This window comes from Thalassophryne amazonica, chromosome 8, assembly GCF_902500255.1.
Source record: "Thalassophryne amazonica chromosome 8, fThaAma1.1, whole genome shotgun sequence".
Taxonomy (NCBI): domain Eukaryota; kingdom Metazoa; phylum Chordata; class Actinopteri; order Batrachoidiformes; family Batrachoididae; genus Thalassophryne; species Thalassophryne amazonica.
The window spans coordinates 463,001-479,566 of NC_047110.1; the positions used below are offsets into that span (position 1 = coordinate 463,001).

The 16,566-nt window shown below is 45.0% G+C and overlaps 1 protein-coding gene across 1 annotated transcript in view; it reads left to right on the top strand.

Moving 5' to 3' along the window:
• The window catches only part of spire2 (spire-type actin nucleation factor 2), a 245,752-nt gene extending 234,131 nt beyond the window's left edge, over positions 1-11,621 (top strand). The window contains exon 15 of the mRNA XM_034175653.1: positions 9,474-11,621. Within this exon, the coding sequence (XP_034031544.1) occupies positions 9,474-9,771 (298 nt within the window). The 3' untranslated portion in view covers positions 9,772-11,621. The remainder of the gene's footprint in view (positions 1-9,473) is intronic.
• The last annotated feature ends 4,945 nt before the right edge of the window (positions 11,622-16,566 follow it).

Here is a 16,566-nt window from a genome sequence, read left to right on the forward strand (position 1 = left end):
ACATTCTCCTCTGTCATAAAAAGTCACTCCCCAATTTTCACAGACTTGAAAATTTGGTGAGAATCCGTGAAGTAGATTCGATGTAATACTTCAAAGCCTGTATAAAGGGAAATCTTGATCCAGAAACTGGATCTGGATCATCTCCAAAATTCAGTGGAGTCTCCCATGGCCTAATGTCTGTCTGTGGTGCAAATGTCACCTGTGCAGTAGTTTTGACATAATCCTGCTAACAGACAGACAGACAAACAAATAAATAAATAAATGCTGATGATTTTATTGTGTCCTTGGCGGACGAAATAAGGTTATAATCTCCGTTTAATAGCTTTTATTTCCATACACACAAATGCATTGTGAACACTACATTCTGTTCCAATCAAAAACATGAGGTGGAGATGTTTCTCACACTGTGGTGTTGGGTTTATTGATGACATCCCAGGATCAGGGATCAGTTTGAACCACTGATCTGAATATAACACTGGACAGCTCGTTGGCCCACACGCGCCGTTCAAGCTGCTGACGCAAACTGGCAGCCATCTTACCACTTGCAACTTATGTGGCCCGCACATAGACACCTTATTAGAACGTCAACAAATTTGGAGTAATAATTGAGCTGATTCTCCCATTTCCTTATTTTTGTTGTTCAGATAATGTAACCTTCGTCCCTCCTAATCTATGTCTGCCATGATTAGTCGTTCCATTTATTTCCTTTCTTTCTTTTATTACTTTGACACTTTCTCCCCTTCTATTCTCACTTACTCAGATCTCGCTGGGACAAATAGTCCAGTCGACAAATTATGATTCTTTAATCAAAGTTTATGCAAGTTTTGTGTAATCATCAGCAAGCTTATGTATATACATAGATACAGTTGTATGCAAAAATTTGGGCCCCCCTGACGATTTCCATGATTTTCCTTAATAAAATCATTGGTTGTCTGGATCAGAAATTTCAGTTAAATATATCATATAACAGACAAACACAGTGATATTTGAGAAGTGAAATGAAGTTTATAGGAATTACAGAAAGTGTGCAATAATTATTTAAACAACATTAGGCAGGTGCACAAATTTGGGCGCCCCAACAGAAAAAATACAACTCCAATTCCAATGAAGTTGGGACGTTGAGTAAAATGTAAATAAAAACAGAATACAATGATTTTCAAATCCTCTTCAACCTATATTCAATTGAATACACCACAAAGACGAGATGTTTAATGTTCAAACTGATAAACTTTATTGTTTTTGTTTAAATATTTGCTCATTTTGAAATGATGCCTGTAACACGTTTCTAAAAAGCTGGGACAGTGGTCTGTTTCCCACTGTGTTACATCACCTTTCCTTCTAACAACACTTAATAAGCGTTTGGGAACTGAGGACACTAATTGTTGAAGCTTTGTAGTTGGAATTCTTTCCCATTCTTGCTTGATGTATGACTTCAGTTGTTCAACAGTCCGGGGTCTCTGTTGTCGTATTTTGTGCTTCATAATGTGTCACACATTTTCAATGGGCGACAGGTCTGGACTGCAGGCAGGCCAGTCTACTACCCGCACTCTTTTACTACGAAGCCACGCTGTTGTAACACGTGCAGAATGTGTCTTGGCATTGTCTTGCTGAAATAAACAGGGACGTCCCTGAAAAAGACGTTGCTTGGATGGCAGCATGTGTTGCTCCAAAACCTGGATGTACCTTTCAGCATTGATGGTGCCATCACAGATGTGTAAGTTGTCCATGCCATGGGCACTAACACACCCCCATACCATCACAGATGCTGGCTTGTGAACTTTGCACTGGTAACAATCTGGATGGTCTTTTTCCTCTTTTGTCCAGAGGACACGATGTCCATGATTTCCAAAAACAAAATGTGGACTCATCAGACCACAGCACACTTTTCCACTTTGTGTCTGTCCATTTCAAATGAGCTCGGGCCCAGAGAAGGTGTCAGTGTTTCTGGATGTTGTTGATGTATGGCAGTGGTATCCAAGCTATTCCAGAAAGGGCCGAGAGGGTGCAGGTTTTCTTTGCAGCCACTGACTCCAGCAGGTGATTTCATTGATTAACATCCCTTTGAACAGGTGGGATGAGTTCATCAGTGAAATCACCTGCTGGAATCAGTGGCTGCAAAGAAAACCTGCACCCTCTCGGCCCTTTCTGGAATAGTTTGGACACCACTGATGTATGGCTTTCACTTTGCATGGTAGAGTTTTAACTTGCACTTGTAGATGTAGCGACAAACTGTGTTAACTGACAATGGTTTTCTGAAGTGTTCCTGAGCCCACGCGGTAAGATCCTTTACACAATGATGTCAATTTTTAATGCAGTGCCACCTGAGGGATCGAAGGTCACGGGCATTCAACGTTGGTTGTCGGCCTTTCTGCTTACGTGTAGAAAGTTCTCCAGATTCTCTGAATGTTCTGATTATATTATGGACTGTAGATGATGGAATCCCTCAATTCCGTGCAATTGAGCATTGAGAAACATTGTTCTTAAGCTGTTGGACTTTTTGTTCATGCAGTTGTTCACAAAGTGGTGATCCTCACCCCATCTTTGCTTGTCAACGGCTGAGCCTATTGGGGATGCTCCTTTTATATCCAATCCTAAGTGTCCTCAGTTCCCAAACGCTTATTGAGTGTTGTTAGAAGGAAATTTGATGTAACACAGTGGTAAACATAACACTGTCCCAGCTTTTTTGAAACCTGTTGCAGGCATCCATTTGAAAATGAGCAAATATTTTCACAAAAACAAAAAACTTAATCAGTTTGAACATTAAATATCTTGTCTTTGTGGTGTATTCAATTGAATATAGGTTGAAGAGGATTTGAAAATCAGTGTATTCTGTTTTTATCTTCATTGGAATTGGGGTTGTATACAACACACACACACACACACATATATATGTGTGTGTGTGTCTGTACACTGTGACAGACTGGCGTCCTGTCCTGGGTGAACCCCGCCTTGCACTCTGTGACTGCTGGGATAGGCTCCAGCCCCCTGTCACCCTTAATTGGACTAAGCGGTTCAAGATGTGTGATTTGTGCAGTTTATAGCTGCATATTGTTTTACAAAATCACAAAGAATAAAGTTGCATGCACCTGGTTAAAGATCAATAATAGAATACAGCGTTCAGGAGCAGTACATGCAAGTAGTAATATAGCAGCTGGTTTGCTTCAGAAATACCGTCCAATGAGTGATCCAGTAATAGATCAGTGGTTTGAACACATCAGAACACTTGCAGAGGTCATGTTGTCTTATGACGAAGAGGAAATGAAACACGGCAGCAATTCAGCAGCATCTTTGTTCCAGACCCACCAGATTACTGTTATGGAGAGTCCAGTCCAATCCCAGAACCTTAATCTGTCAAAAATACTGTTTCTGAGACTAAACCAAGAAGAGCAGAGGAACTGTGGACTGTAGTCCAAAGGACCTGGACTGGAAAACCCGTTCAAAGGGACAGAAGCTGGTTGACTCCATGAAACACAGATGTGAAGCAGGTCTCAGAAACAGTGTTCATACAACTAAGTATGAGTTCAGTCAGTCACAGAAAAAATAAATCTTCAAACCATTTTTCACTTGATACAGTAAATGTTTGCATTTGGAAAGAAAAATGCAGACACAAATATTTGTATGAACAGCCTAAAATTCCTTATTAAAAAAAGTAATAAATTTGATACATTTTTCTCCATGTTTTGATTTGTAATAGAATGTACAGTGTTCACAGTGCATCTGTGTGTGTGGAAATAAAAGCTGTTCTAAGGCTGTAGAACTTGACTCACTTTTTTGAACACACTGATATGATTTGAACACAGCTGTATGTTGTAGTGCCGTAAAGCGGTTCACGTTTCCTGTGAGACCTGAGACTCTCATTCCAAGGACACCAGCTCCACTTCCCTAAAGTTACAAGACTGGTTTTGTCTACGGGGAGAGAGCCCCCATTCTCCTCAAAACAAGTCAGTGAGCAATTACAGTTACTCCCAATTTGTAAAAAGATGTTGCTTAGTTACACTTTAAATTGCATTTTTATGCTCCGGCTGAACAGTGTTGGGCGTCATTATGTTTTCACCTTGTCCGTTTGTCCAGGAACCCCTCCATAACTGTTTCTGCACAGTACCTAAGAATCTCTTGTCTGATTGAAACATTTCGTGCTGGTGTACTGGGAAATGCTACAGGCAGGTAACTTTTTTGAAAATAGGCCTCAAATGACAAAATTGTCAAAAGTAACCTGCCTGTAGTCTTCCCCAATATACCAATATGGCCGATTTGTATAGCTAATGGCCACCACATACACTTGTAAAGTCGACCATACTGTGTACCGTCTTCTAAACGCTGCTGTCTCACTATTCGCCCTATTGAGATATCCCATAATCCCTTGCATGCCAAACAGTAGTGATGTTAAGCTCAAGTCAGTCTGCTCGACACAGCATCGAGCTTTTTGAACCAGAAGTGTCAGTGAGCAGTGTTTCGAGCACGCCCCCATCACGTGACCACTGCGAGCGAGGCCTACGTTACCTCACACCACATGTCGAGCTTCGCATAATCTGGGTGTTTCAATATGACCCGCCAAGTATTTAAATGAGATCTGAATCGCAGCTCAAACCGTGGGTTTTTGAGAGGAGGAGATTGCTAGCGACAGTATTACTGCCAATCACCACCAAGGAAAGCATTCGTTTATATTTAGGTCTAGTTTAGAGTTAATTTACTATAGTTAGCTACATACACATAGGATCTAACATTGAGGTCCAGTAACAAAACGTCTTCAATGACACCTGAGGTCCAAACATCCCGAGACATCAGAGGCTGCTGCTCCTGGAGCAGGAATCAGGCCATGTAAGCTGTATTTTATTCTTTATTTAAGATTAAAACATAAACAGCTCAGCATGTCAGACTGTATTTCCATTAAAGGCAGACAAGCTGATCTGGATGAGGCACTGGTGGACTATGTTGTGGAAGATGCACAACCGTTCAAAATAGTGGAGAGCAAAGCCTTCAGGGCTTTACTACAAAGGTTTGACCCAACATATGCCCACCTCCAGAGGAGAAGACCCGCTCAAATACTGCGTGACACGAGTCGCAGTCTATCCCAATTTACAGAGAATGGCAAAAAAATATTTGTCGATGCAGAAACATCAGTGCCTTGCGAGCGCAGGTCTTCTCCAAAGCTGGAGAGGTGGTGAGGCAGAAGAGGAGCCAATTAAAGTCCAGCACTGTTGAAATTATTCTTTTTTTGAATAAAAATTGTTGAAAGTTGCACAATCATGGTCTCCTATCCCCTCTATTCTACTAATTACAGTAACATGAGCACCAGTTGAAGAAAGAACACGTCTTTCTCACTTTTCCCGTCACATTTTATCCAAATATAGTTTGAGGAATGATAACACAAATCTACACTCAACAAAAATATAAATGCAACACTTTTGGTTTTGCTCCCATTTTGTATGAGATGAACTCAAAGATCTAAAACTTTTTCCACATACACAATATCACCATTTCCCTCAAATATTGTTCACAAACCAGTCTAAATCTGTGATAGTGAGCACTTCTCCTTTGCTGAGATAATCCATCCCACCTCACAGGTGTGCCATATCAAGATTCACCATGATTAGTGCACAGGTGTGCCTTAGACTGCCCACAATAAAAGGCCACTCTGAAAGGTGCAGTTTTATCACACAGCACAATGCCACAGATGTCGCAAGATTTGAGGGAGCGTGCAATTGGCATGCTGACAGCAGGAATGTCAACCAGAGCTGTTGCTGGTGTATTGAATGTTCATTTCTCTACCATAAGCCGTCTCCAAAGGCGTTTCAGAGAATTTGGCAGTACATCCAACCAGCCTCACAACCGCAGACCACGTGTAACCACACCAGCCCAGGACCTCCACATCCAGCATGTTCACCTCCAAGATCGTCTGAGACCAGCCACTCGGACAGCTGCTGAAACAATCGGTTTGCATAACCAAAGAATTTCTGCACAAACTGTCAGAAACCGTCTCAGGGAAGCTCATCTGCATGCTCGTCGTCCTCATCGGGGTCTCGACCTGACTCCAGTTCGTCGTCGTAACAGACTTGAGTGGGCAAATGCTCACATTCGCTGGCGTTTGGCACGTTGGAGAGGTGTTCTCTTCACGGATGATGCGAAGGAGATGTGTTGCACTGCATGAGGCAAATGGTGGTCACACCAGATACTGACTGGTATCCCCCCCCCCAATAAAACAAAACTGCACCTTTCAGAGTGGCCTTTTATTGTGGGCAGTCTAAGGCACACCTGTGCACTAATCATGGTGTCTAATCAGCATCTTGATATGGCACACCTGTGAGGTGGGATGGATTATCTCAGCAAAGGAGAAGTGCTCACTATCACAGATTTAGACTGGTTTGTGAACAATATTTGAGGGAAATGGTGATATTGTGTATGTGGAAAAAGTTTTAGATCTTTGAGTTCATCTCATACAAAATGGGAGCAAAACCAAAAGTGTTGCGTTTATATTTTTGTTGAGTATACATATAGTCTACAATAAAGGCTTTCATAACCATTATGTGTGCATCTGTAGGGACTATTTATTACATTAAAAAGACACAATAATACATATGACATTTTTTTATTATTATTATTTTTCAAGAACAAACCACATCAGTCATGAATTAATGCAAACATTTGTCAGGGCACTCGCTCAGGGTAATTCTCAAAGCAATCCAGCAGATGTCACCCTTCAAACTGTATCAAACGCATCGAAGCAGTGTGTCGATTTTCAGATAGTTGTGTTGCAGTGGTTCATTGGTTCATGAGGCTTCGAAATTGCCATCACTACCAAACAGTCACTGTAGTCTAAACAACATAGAGAAACCACATAACTATTGCAAATGAACATTATAGTACGACCAAAATGTCACTTTTTGTGCTTTTCATCATGTTAATGCTGCATGAGACCCTGAAAACTCGCTCAAACAAATATTCCACGTCTGCTACGTTTAACCTGTGTGGATCTTCATAAATCGAATTTCACACATCTTATATATGTTACTCTGGAACAAAGAGGACAAACAGTGCTGTAAATGACAATAAGCAGAACATTAAAGACCAAACTCCACTTTCCCCCAGAACAACACGAACAGGAAGCGATCACGGCTCACGGTGATTCCCGTTGAAAATAACAGAGAAACAACCTGAGCTTCTCTTGAGTTTTAAGCACAATATACAACAGGTTTTATGTTGTGATGTTGATGCTGTTGTCCGTGTGCAGCGGTTAAATTGTAGCCAGATCAGAGCGTCTCAGTGCATTTCTCAAAGTTACATCTCGCAGAGCAGTGAACTCTCTGAAGTTTTGTGAGATTTTGCAGGATTTTAAACCTGAATAGCCCGAATGGAAATAAATTTCAGATTTCATGATCGACTCTGCCATAAAACTGTTCACCAGCTTAATGTACAGGGGTAAATGACACATTTTACATTGTGCCTCTTTAAATAGCTGTTGGTTAGGATGGATGTGGTGTCTGGAACGTGTCCCTGCTGGGTTGCATAAGGCGAAAAGATTAAAGAAAAATTAAGGCAGTGTGATTTTCTATCAGTCAGACGATGAACTGTTTGATATAAACTAAACACTGGTGATGAGTGCTGTCATTTTTTGTGGGAAAACAACTGTTAATGATTAGCTAATTAGCTAAACTGCAGGATTGTCTTACAGACATAAAGACATGGATGACCTCTGATTTCCTGCTTTTAAACTCAGATAAAACTGAAGTTATTGTACTTGGCCCCACAAATCTTAGAAGCATGGTGTCTAACCAGATCGTTACTCTGGATGGCATTTCCCTGATCTCTAGTAATACTGTGAGAAATCTTGGAGTCATTTTTGATCAGGATATGTCATTCAAAGCGCATATTAAACAAATATGTAGGACTGCTTTTTTGCATTTACGCAATATCTCTAAAATTAGAAAGGTCTTGTCTCAGAGTGATGCTGAAAAACTAATTCATGCATTTATTTCCTCTAGGCTGGACTATTGTAATTCATTATTATCAGGTTGTCCTAAAAGTTCCCTAAAAAGCCTTCAGTTAATTCAAAATGCTGCAGCTAGAGTACTGACGGGGACTAGCAGGAGAGAGCATATCTCACCCATATTGGCCTCTCTTCATTGGCTTCCTGTTAATTCTAGAATAGAATTTAAAATTCTTCTTCTTACTTATAAGGTTTTGAATAATCAGGTCCCATCTTATCTTAGGGACCTCGTAGTACCATATCACCCCAATAGAGCGCTTCGCTCTCAGACTGCAGGCTTACTTGTAGTTCCTAGGGTTTGTAAGAGTAGAATGGGAGGCAGAGCCTTCAGCTTTCAGGCTCCTCTCCTGTGGAACCAGCTCCCAATTCAGATCAGGGAGACAGACAGATCAGGTGACCCTGAACCATCCCTTAGTTATGCTGCTATAGACTTAGACTGCTGGGGGGTTCCCATGATGCACTATTTCTTTCTCTTTTTGCTCTGTATGCACCACTCTGCATTTAATCATTAGTGATCGATCTCTGCTCCCCTCCACAGCATGTCTTTTTCCTGGTTCTCTCCCTCAGCCCCAACCAGTCCCAGCAGAAGACTGCCCCTCCCTGAGCCTGGTTCTGCTGGAGGTTTCTTCCTGTTAAAAGGGAGTTTTTCCTTCCCACTGTCGCCAAGTGCTTGCTCACAGGGGGTCGTTTTGACCATTGGGGTTTTTCTGTAATTATTGTATGGCTTTGCCTTACAATATAAAGCGCCTTGGGGCAACTGTTTGTTGTGATTTGGTGCTATATAAATAAAACTGATTTGATTTGATTTGGAACATACCATCTCTCAGTACTCTATTAACCTTAATGTGTTAGGGGTGTGGCCACTTTGATTGACAGCTTGCTGCGGTCACTCAGAGGCTGCGGCTGTGATGTCTGACTAGGAGCATTTTGTTATAAATACCTCTGATACTGTGATTTGTTGTGTGTTTAATTCTCTGAGCAAATCGAAGATGTGTGTTTGCTGGTACTTGTGTCGACTGAAATGTGATGTGATGTCACTTTGGGTGTGTATGGTGTTGGCATTTGGAGCAGCTATTGGTAGCTTGATGATATTAGGTCCACTATTACTGATTACTGAGGAAGTAATCAGGTCATAATTTTTAATGGCTGCGCTGAAGTAAAGCACTATAAGAACCACCCCTCAGTCCCCCCAAAAATCTGATTTAGTAAACACCTGCACCAAGGTTCATCTGTTAGCTTCTTTGGGCTTCATTTGCCCTGCCCAGGTCATGCACGGTCACCCACGCTGCACCTCTTCACCCATATACGGGTTGGTCCTGCAGACACACTGATGCACAGACGTGCACACGTTGGTGCTTTAACAAGGATCAGTTTCACTCCGCTTAACGTTAGTGAGCCTGAGCGTTCTTGGTGATTGTGGCGGCTGTGGCTTTGCCTGTGTCTCTGCGTTCAGAACAGACCTATTTCCTGTTTGCTTCTCTGTCTGCAGGTTCCGCAGCTTATCCCAGCACGCTGTGGAGGACGAGTTCCCCCACCTTTACGCGCTCGGCTGCACCCTGCGGGACATTTGTGCAGAATGCACCAAATTTGTCGCTGAGGTCATTTCCTCGAGCCGCCGAAGCCTGGACATCATCAACAGCAGTCCCAGGAGGAGCTCCAAAGCTCAGAGGCCACAGAAGCCGTGTCCATCCCACCCGGAGGCGCCCACTCAACTAGCCCCACCCCAAAGCTGCTCGCCCCATCCGCCAGCAGCTTCCTCACAGTCACATGACCTGCTCCCCTCCTAGGACCACATCCAGCCAACAGTCGCACTTCTCTCCACTGACGAGCACTCCTTTGTCTCTGATGTAACTGTGTGGTGGCACGGGGGGCACATAGACACAGCAAATAAAAAGAAAAAAAATCTTAGTTTTTCAGTGGTCACATGTTTCAGTAACAGAAATCAGATCATTTTCACGGGGTGGGGGTGGTTACATGTCTGACAGTCTGTGGATTGTTGGGAAAAGACGCCCCTGGTGGACAAAGAAGAGTCGAGTCGCGATTATCTGAGTGAGAATTTGGCGGCTGCGCTCGTCTCGTTTCTAATTGGTCGACATTAACAGGTGGGCACATTTTTTTTTCTTCCAGCGCAGTGTTGAACATCATCAGTGTCATTTTTGCTGCAGATGCAAACAGTAAAAATGAAAAATGTATCACAGTGATGATGAAAACGAGCGGTTGGCCCAAATTGTAGTTTTTGTATAATTTGATGGTTTCTGCGCTGATGGGCTGCAGTGCAATGAAAACACATGCACGATGGAAACGTGTGTGCACGATAGAGCTGCGTGTGCACCTGGAGGATTTTTCTGACTGCTCAGTAAGGGCTCATTCAGGGTTGTTTGGTGAAATATGCAGTGACCTTAATAACTGTTATAAAGTTGAAGTTGATTTGAGGTTGTTGCTTTGTTTTCTTTTTGTTTTGTACTATTTTAACTGTTTTCGGGGCATTGTGTACATGGCTTCACTTTTTCGTTTTAAGAGCCAATTTTTATAAGAGTCAGCCAGGCTGTGATAGTGACCAACTCAGATTTTGCTCAGACTTTGGTAACAGGATGCACCCTCCACCAAATGAACATACACCAAACATTTGGGCCAGATTCCCTACGGTGACCTTGCCGGGGTCATCAAAGTTCACACCCAATATGGCCTAAAACTGGAATTTGGTGAACAGGGAAGTTTTAGACAGCTCTTACATGAAATACATTCAATCCCAATCAATTCAATGATAATTCATTAAACGAGTTAGACACCAGAGGGCGCCAAGGTTGTATGAAAAACACAAATTTGACCACTTTGGCGCCGCCTGGTGGCCAACACATACAATCCCCCACTGATTTTTTTGTTGTATTAAAGAGGGTAAGTCTTGCCCTTTCTAATACAATTAAAAATCTTGCTGAGATTAAACGCGTATTGAGTAATAGCCTTCACAAATATGAGCATTTCTGAAAATTTGTCAACTTGGAGCGCCCCCTATAGTCAACGCGTTCAATCCCCCTACCCAGATTAGTGATTATTTTGAAGAACTGTCCTCCTATAATACTTAAATCACAAAAGGACTTTGGGGGATTGAATGTATTTCATGTAAGAGCCATCCAAATATTTTCTGTTCACCAAATTTCAGTTTAAGGCCATTCTGGGTGTGAAATTTGATGACCCCTGGTGAGGTCACCGTATGGAATTTAGCCAAAATTTTTGGTGTATGTTTGTTTGGTGGTGGGAGCATCCAGTTACCAAAGTTTTAGCAAAATCTGAGTTGGTCACTATCACAGCCCCATGTATAAACTGATTCTTATAAACATTGGCTCTTAAATTTAGTCACATTTAGTGTAAAATAAACTCTTAGACTTTAGCTGAAGGTGCCTTACCAGTGATAGGTGATTAAATATGTATATATGTATCTTGGCTGCTAGAAGTACACAAACGAGCCTTTAACCCACATGTTTTCATGTCAGACTATGCATGCATACCTGCACACTGCTTCTGTGCGCGCCTGAGTGTGCGCATTATTTAATGGACATGCTAAAAGTAAACCATATTATGGAGTCATATATGATCTTATTCATAAGAATGAAGCAGCTCTAAAACAAACTGAACTAAAATTCACATCCATGTGTCACTGCAGTACATATAAAGTGCATAAAAATTCAACTCTGTTTTGTGTTGTTCAAGGAGTCCTTGTATTATTATGTTTCTCCATATGAGAGAATTATTTATGGGCACGTAAAACAGTGAAAACTAATTCTGTAACTTCAGTGTTTGAGTGTTGCAGTGTTAGATCAGAATCACAGATTGCCTAATCCAGAACCCTGCGGTATCCCATATTTTTCTGAATACGGTTTAGATGAGTTTCTCAAACTTTAAAAAACAATCTTACGCACCACCTAAGTAACCAAATATCCAAAAACACTCACTTTGCTTACCACGCCAACTGTGTTAGGTGCACTACGGGGGGGGGCTTAAGTGCAGATATAAAAAAACAAAGAAACTACTGATTTATTTACAGTGGTGGATGCACGATCTTTGTCCTTTCACAGCATCAGCGCACACTTCATTTCTCCTTCACCAACATGTCCACAACTGACCAGACAAGCTCCTCCTTGAAATGTGGTGTCACACCGCAGCTCTGTGTGAAACTCACCGTGACTCCCCCAGCCACACTGTGAACAAAGAGAACAGGATCTGGAGGCCAAACAAGTCCTTTAATTAGTCACTCAACAAGAACCACCACCGGCTGGAGACACGTTCACCGACTCCTTTGATGGACGCCATCGTGGCTACGTGCCAGCACACACCAGCCGTCTCCTGCCTGCTTTAAAAGGGAAGCTTCCATCACTTACTGGTGTTTTGACAGCTCCGCCCCTGCACCTGAAAACAATCACACTAAACAGCAGTTTAGAATGTGGAGAGGGAGAGCTCTGTCCCACAGGGCTCCCCCTGGAGGAGCAGCGGATCAGTGCAGGGGCAAATGCAACGTTACACACTACATTGGAATAATTACAGCTTTAGAAATAGTGCTGTCTACTCGCGTGGTTCTGTGGTCACCTTAATGGTGCTGACTGATGAGATGTCCATCAAACAACGTCTGCTGCCAAACTATAGAGTTTTAGTCTCACATCGTGGTCCACAGTGATCTGGTTTCACTACCAACCAGTGAGAGAGATTCAACATGACGGTTGTAGGTGGTTAGACACGGCACCAACTGTTTCAGAGGAGCATCTACCTCAGGCTGATTGTGGACCCAAAACTCAGTCCTCAGTATCCCATCAAATGTCTTGTGACCGTTTGGATCTGACGTGTTCGATGAGTGTTTTGTCCCCAAATGGATTCCTGATCCTCTCAAAACCTGCCTCTACTTCTGCTAAATACCTTCTCAGCTGAGAGCGAAGGTCTTGCAGATACTTCTTGAAGGCTACAACTGTGCCGCCATCCAGCTCCTCGTCTGAAGTGAGGACAAAATCCATGAGCGTCAGAAAACGGTCAAACTCCTGGAGATCCAGACGGACAAACTGCAGTTCCACCTTGAAACCACTTTAAGTCTGTCCTGTAGATTGACAGTGGTGACGGCGTGTCCCTGCTGAAGGGGTCAGCCAGGCGTCCCAGTCTTACGAGCCTCTGGAAGTCATGCATTTTGTCACACAGTTCATCAGTGTGATGCCAGAAGGACATCGTCAGATAGATGGGCCAGAATGTTCCCGTGTGACAGCCAAGCAAACTTCAGTATGAAAAAGGTCTTTTGTTTGTTCACATCCCGTTTCTTCACACGGGACTTTTAAAAGATGCGCATTCAGCACTTTGTTTTCATTTTTGAGTAGCGCGGTAGCTGTGTGCCTGGATTTGCACAAGGCAGCTGTCAAGTGACCTTCTAGAAGCATCGGTGTGAAGATGAAACAAACATCCCTGTGTTTGTGTCATTTAAAATGTGTGTTAGAACAAAAGTAACAGAGGAAACCGGGGGGCACATGTTCATGGAGCTGGACCTGGTCCGTCCTGCTGGTCTGTTCTGGCTGCCCGTCCTGCTGGTCTGTTCTGGCTGCCCGTCCTGCTGGTCTGTTCTGCCTGTCTGTCCTGCTGGTCTGTTCTGCCTGTCTGTCCTGCTGGTCTGTTCTGGCTGTCTGTCCTGCTGGTCTGTTCTGCCTGTCTGTCCTGCTGGTCTGTTCTGGCTGCCCGTCCTGCTGGTCTGTTCTGGCTGTCCGTCCTGTTGGTCCGTCCTGCTGGTCTGTTCTGGCTGTCCGTCCTGTTGGTCTGTTCTGGTTGTCTGTCCTGCTGGTCTGTTCTGGCTGTCTGTCCTGCTGGTCTGTTCTGGCTGTCCGTCCTGTTGGTCCGTCCTGCTGGTCTGTTCTGGCTGTCCGTCCTGTTGGTCTGTTCTGGTTGTCTGTCCTGCTGGTCTGTTCTGGCTGTCTGTCCTGCTGGTCTGTTCTGCCTGTCCGTCCTGTTGGTCCGTCCTGCTGGACTGTTCTGGCTGTCTGTCCTGCTGGTCTGTTCTGCCTGTCTGTCCTGCTGGTCTGTTCTGCCTGTCCGTCCTGCTGGTCTGTTCTGCCTGTCCGTCCTGTTGGTCTGTTCTGGCTGTCTGTCCTGCTGGTCTGTTCTGGCTGTCCGTCCTGCTGGTCTGTCCTGCTGGTCTGTTTTGCCTGTCCGTCCTGCAGGTCTGTTCTGGCTGTCTGTCCTGTTGGTCTGTTCTGGTTGTCTGTCCTGCTGGTCTGTTCTGGCTGTCTGTCCTGCTGGTCTGTTCTGCCTGTCTGTCCTGCTGGTCTGTTCTGCCTGTCCGTCCTGCTGGTCTGTTCTGCCTGTCCGTCCTGTTGGTCTGTTCTGGCTGTCTGTCCTGCTGGTCTGTTCTGGCTGTCCGTCCTGCTGGTCTGTCCTGCTGGTCTGTTTTGCCTGTCCGTCCTGCAGGTCTGTTCTGGCTGTCTGTCCTGTTGGTCTGTTCTGGTTGTCTGTCCTGCTGGTCTGTTCTGGCTGTCTGTCCTGCTGGTCTGTTCTGCCTGTCTGTCCTGCTGGTCTGTTCTGGCTGCCCGTCCTGCTGTTCTGTTCTGGCTGTCTGTCCTGCTGGTCTGTTCTGGCTGTCCGTCCTGCTGGTTTGTTCTGGCTCTCCGTCCTGCTGGTCTGTTCTGGCTGTCTGTCGTGCTGGTCTGTTCTGCCTGTCTGTCCTGCTGGTCTGTTCTGGCTGCCCGTCCTGCTGGTCTGTTCTGGCTGTCTGTTCTGGCTGTCCGTCCTGTTGGTCCGTCCTGCTGGTCTGTTCTGGCTGTCTGTCCTGCTGGTCTGTCCTTGCTGTCCGTCCTGTTGGTCCGTCCTGCTGGTCTGTTCTGCCTGTCTGTCCTGCTGGTCTGTTCTGGCTGCCCGTCCTGCTGGTCTGTTCTGGCTGTCTGTCCTGCTGGTCTGTTCTGGCTGCCCGTCCTGCTGGTCTGTTCTGGCTGTCTGTCCTGCTGGTCTGTTCTACCTGTCCGTCCTGCTGGTCTGTTCTGCCTGTCCGTCCTGCTGGTCTGTTCTGCCTGTCTGTCCTGCTGGTCTTTTCTGCCTGTCTGTCCTGCTGGTCTGTTCTGGCTGCCCGTCCTGCTGGTCTGTTCTGGCTGTCTGTCCTGCTGGTCTGTTCTGGCTGTCCGTCCTGTTGGTCCGTCCTGCTGGTCTGTTCTGGCTGTCTGTCCTGCTGGTCTGTCCTTGCTGTCCGTCCTGTTGGTCCGTCCTGCTGGTCTGTTCTGCCTGTCTGTCCTGCTGGTCTGTTCTGGCTGTCTGTCCTGCTGGTCTGTTCTGGCTGTCTGTCCTGCTGGTCTGTTCTGGCTGTCCGTCCTGCTGGTCTGTTCTGCCTGTCTGTCCTGCTGGTCTGTTCTGGCTGCCCGTCCTGCTGGTCTGTTCTGGCTGTCCGTCCTGCTGGTCTGTTCTGCCTGTCTGTCCTGCTGGTCTGTTCTACCTGTCCGTCCTGCTGGTCTGTTCTGGCTGTCCGTCCTGCTGGTCTGTTCTGCCTGTCCGTCCTGCTGGTCTGTTCTGCCTGTCTGTCCTGCTGGTCTTTTCTGCCTGTCTGTCCTGCTGGTCTGTTCTGGCTGCCCGTCCTGCTGGTCTGTTCTGGCTGTCTGTCCTGCTGGTCTGTTCTGCCTGTCCGTCCTGCTGGTCTGTTCTGCCTGTCTGTCCTGCTGGTCTGTTCTACCTGTCCGTCTTGCTGGTCTGTTCTGCCTGTCTGTCCTGCTGGTCTGTTCTACCTGTCCGTCTTGCTGGTCTGTTCTGCCTGTCTGTCCTGCTGGTCTGTCCTGCTGGTCTGTTCTACCTGTCCGTCTTGCTGGTCTGTTCTGCCTGTCTGTCCTGCTGGTCTGTCCTGCTGGTCTGTTCTACCTGTCTGTCTTGCTGGTCTGTTCTGCCTGTCTGTCCTGCTGGTCTGTCCTGCTGGTCTGTTCTACCTGTCCGTCTTGCTGGTCTGTTCTGCCTGCCTGTCTGTCCTGCTGGTCTGTTCTGCGTGTCTGTCCTGCTGGTCCGTCCACGTCGGCTCTGCTCTCCTTTCAGTTTCATTCACTTGTGATTGGTTTTACTTGTGTGTGAAATCGACCAATCAGCATGGAGACCCACCCACTGGCATTGCAGAGTTTGCGGGAGGGGGAATGACATGTAGAAAAATTAAAAACAAAGACCTCGTGGAGGACTCAGAGTCTGTTCCTCTGCCATTTGGTCTCTGTTTCACAGGAACAGAGACATTCCTTTGATCTCCTCACTGACCTTTGATCCTGATTGATTGGTCTTGTTTCTCACTGCTGACCTTTGGTCCTAATCTTTGTATTTGATCACCAGATTTGGTCAAAGCTTTTACGGGACCCAAAGCAGAACAGTGCCAAAACTTTTGTGGTTGTTGCAGTGTTTCTTTTACATATGTCACAGATGTCTAAAATGAGCTGTCAGGCTGAGACAGAGATTTTGTGTGAAAATACTCATTAAAGTAGAAAAAACTGGGACGTCATGGAAAACGCAAAAAATGCTGCAATGGTTGTTACATCCTGACTGAAATGAAATCAAAGTCAATAATCACTGCAGGGTTTTTTTTTTCCTTTCTTGCATTTTCCATTGGG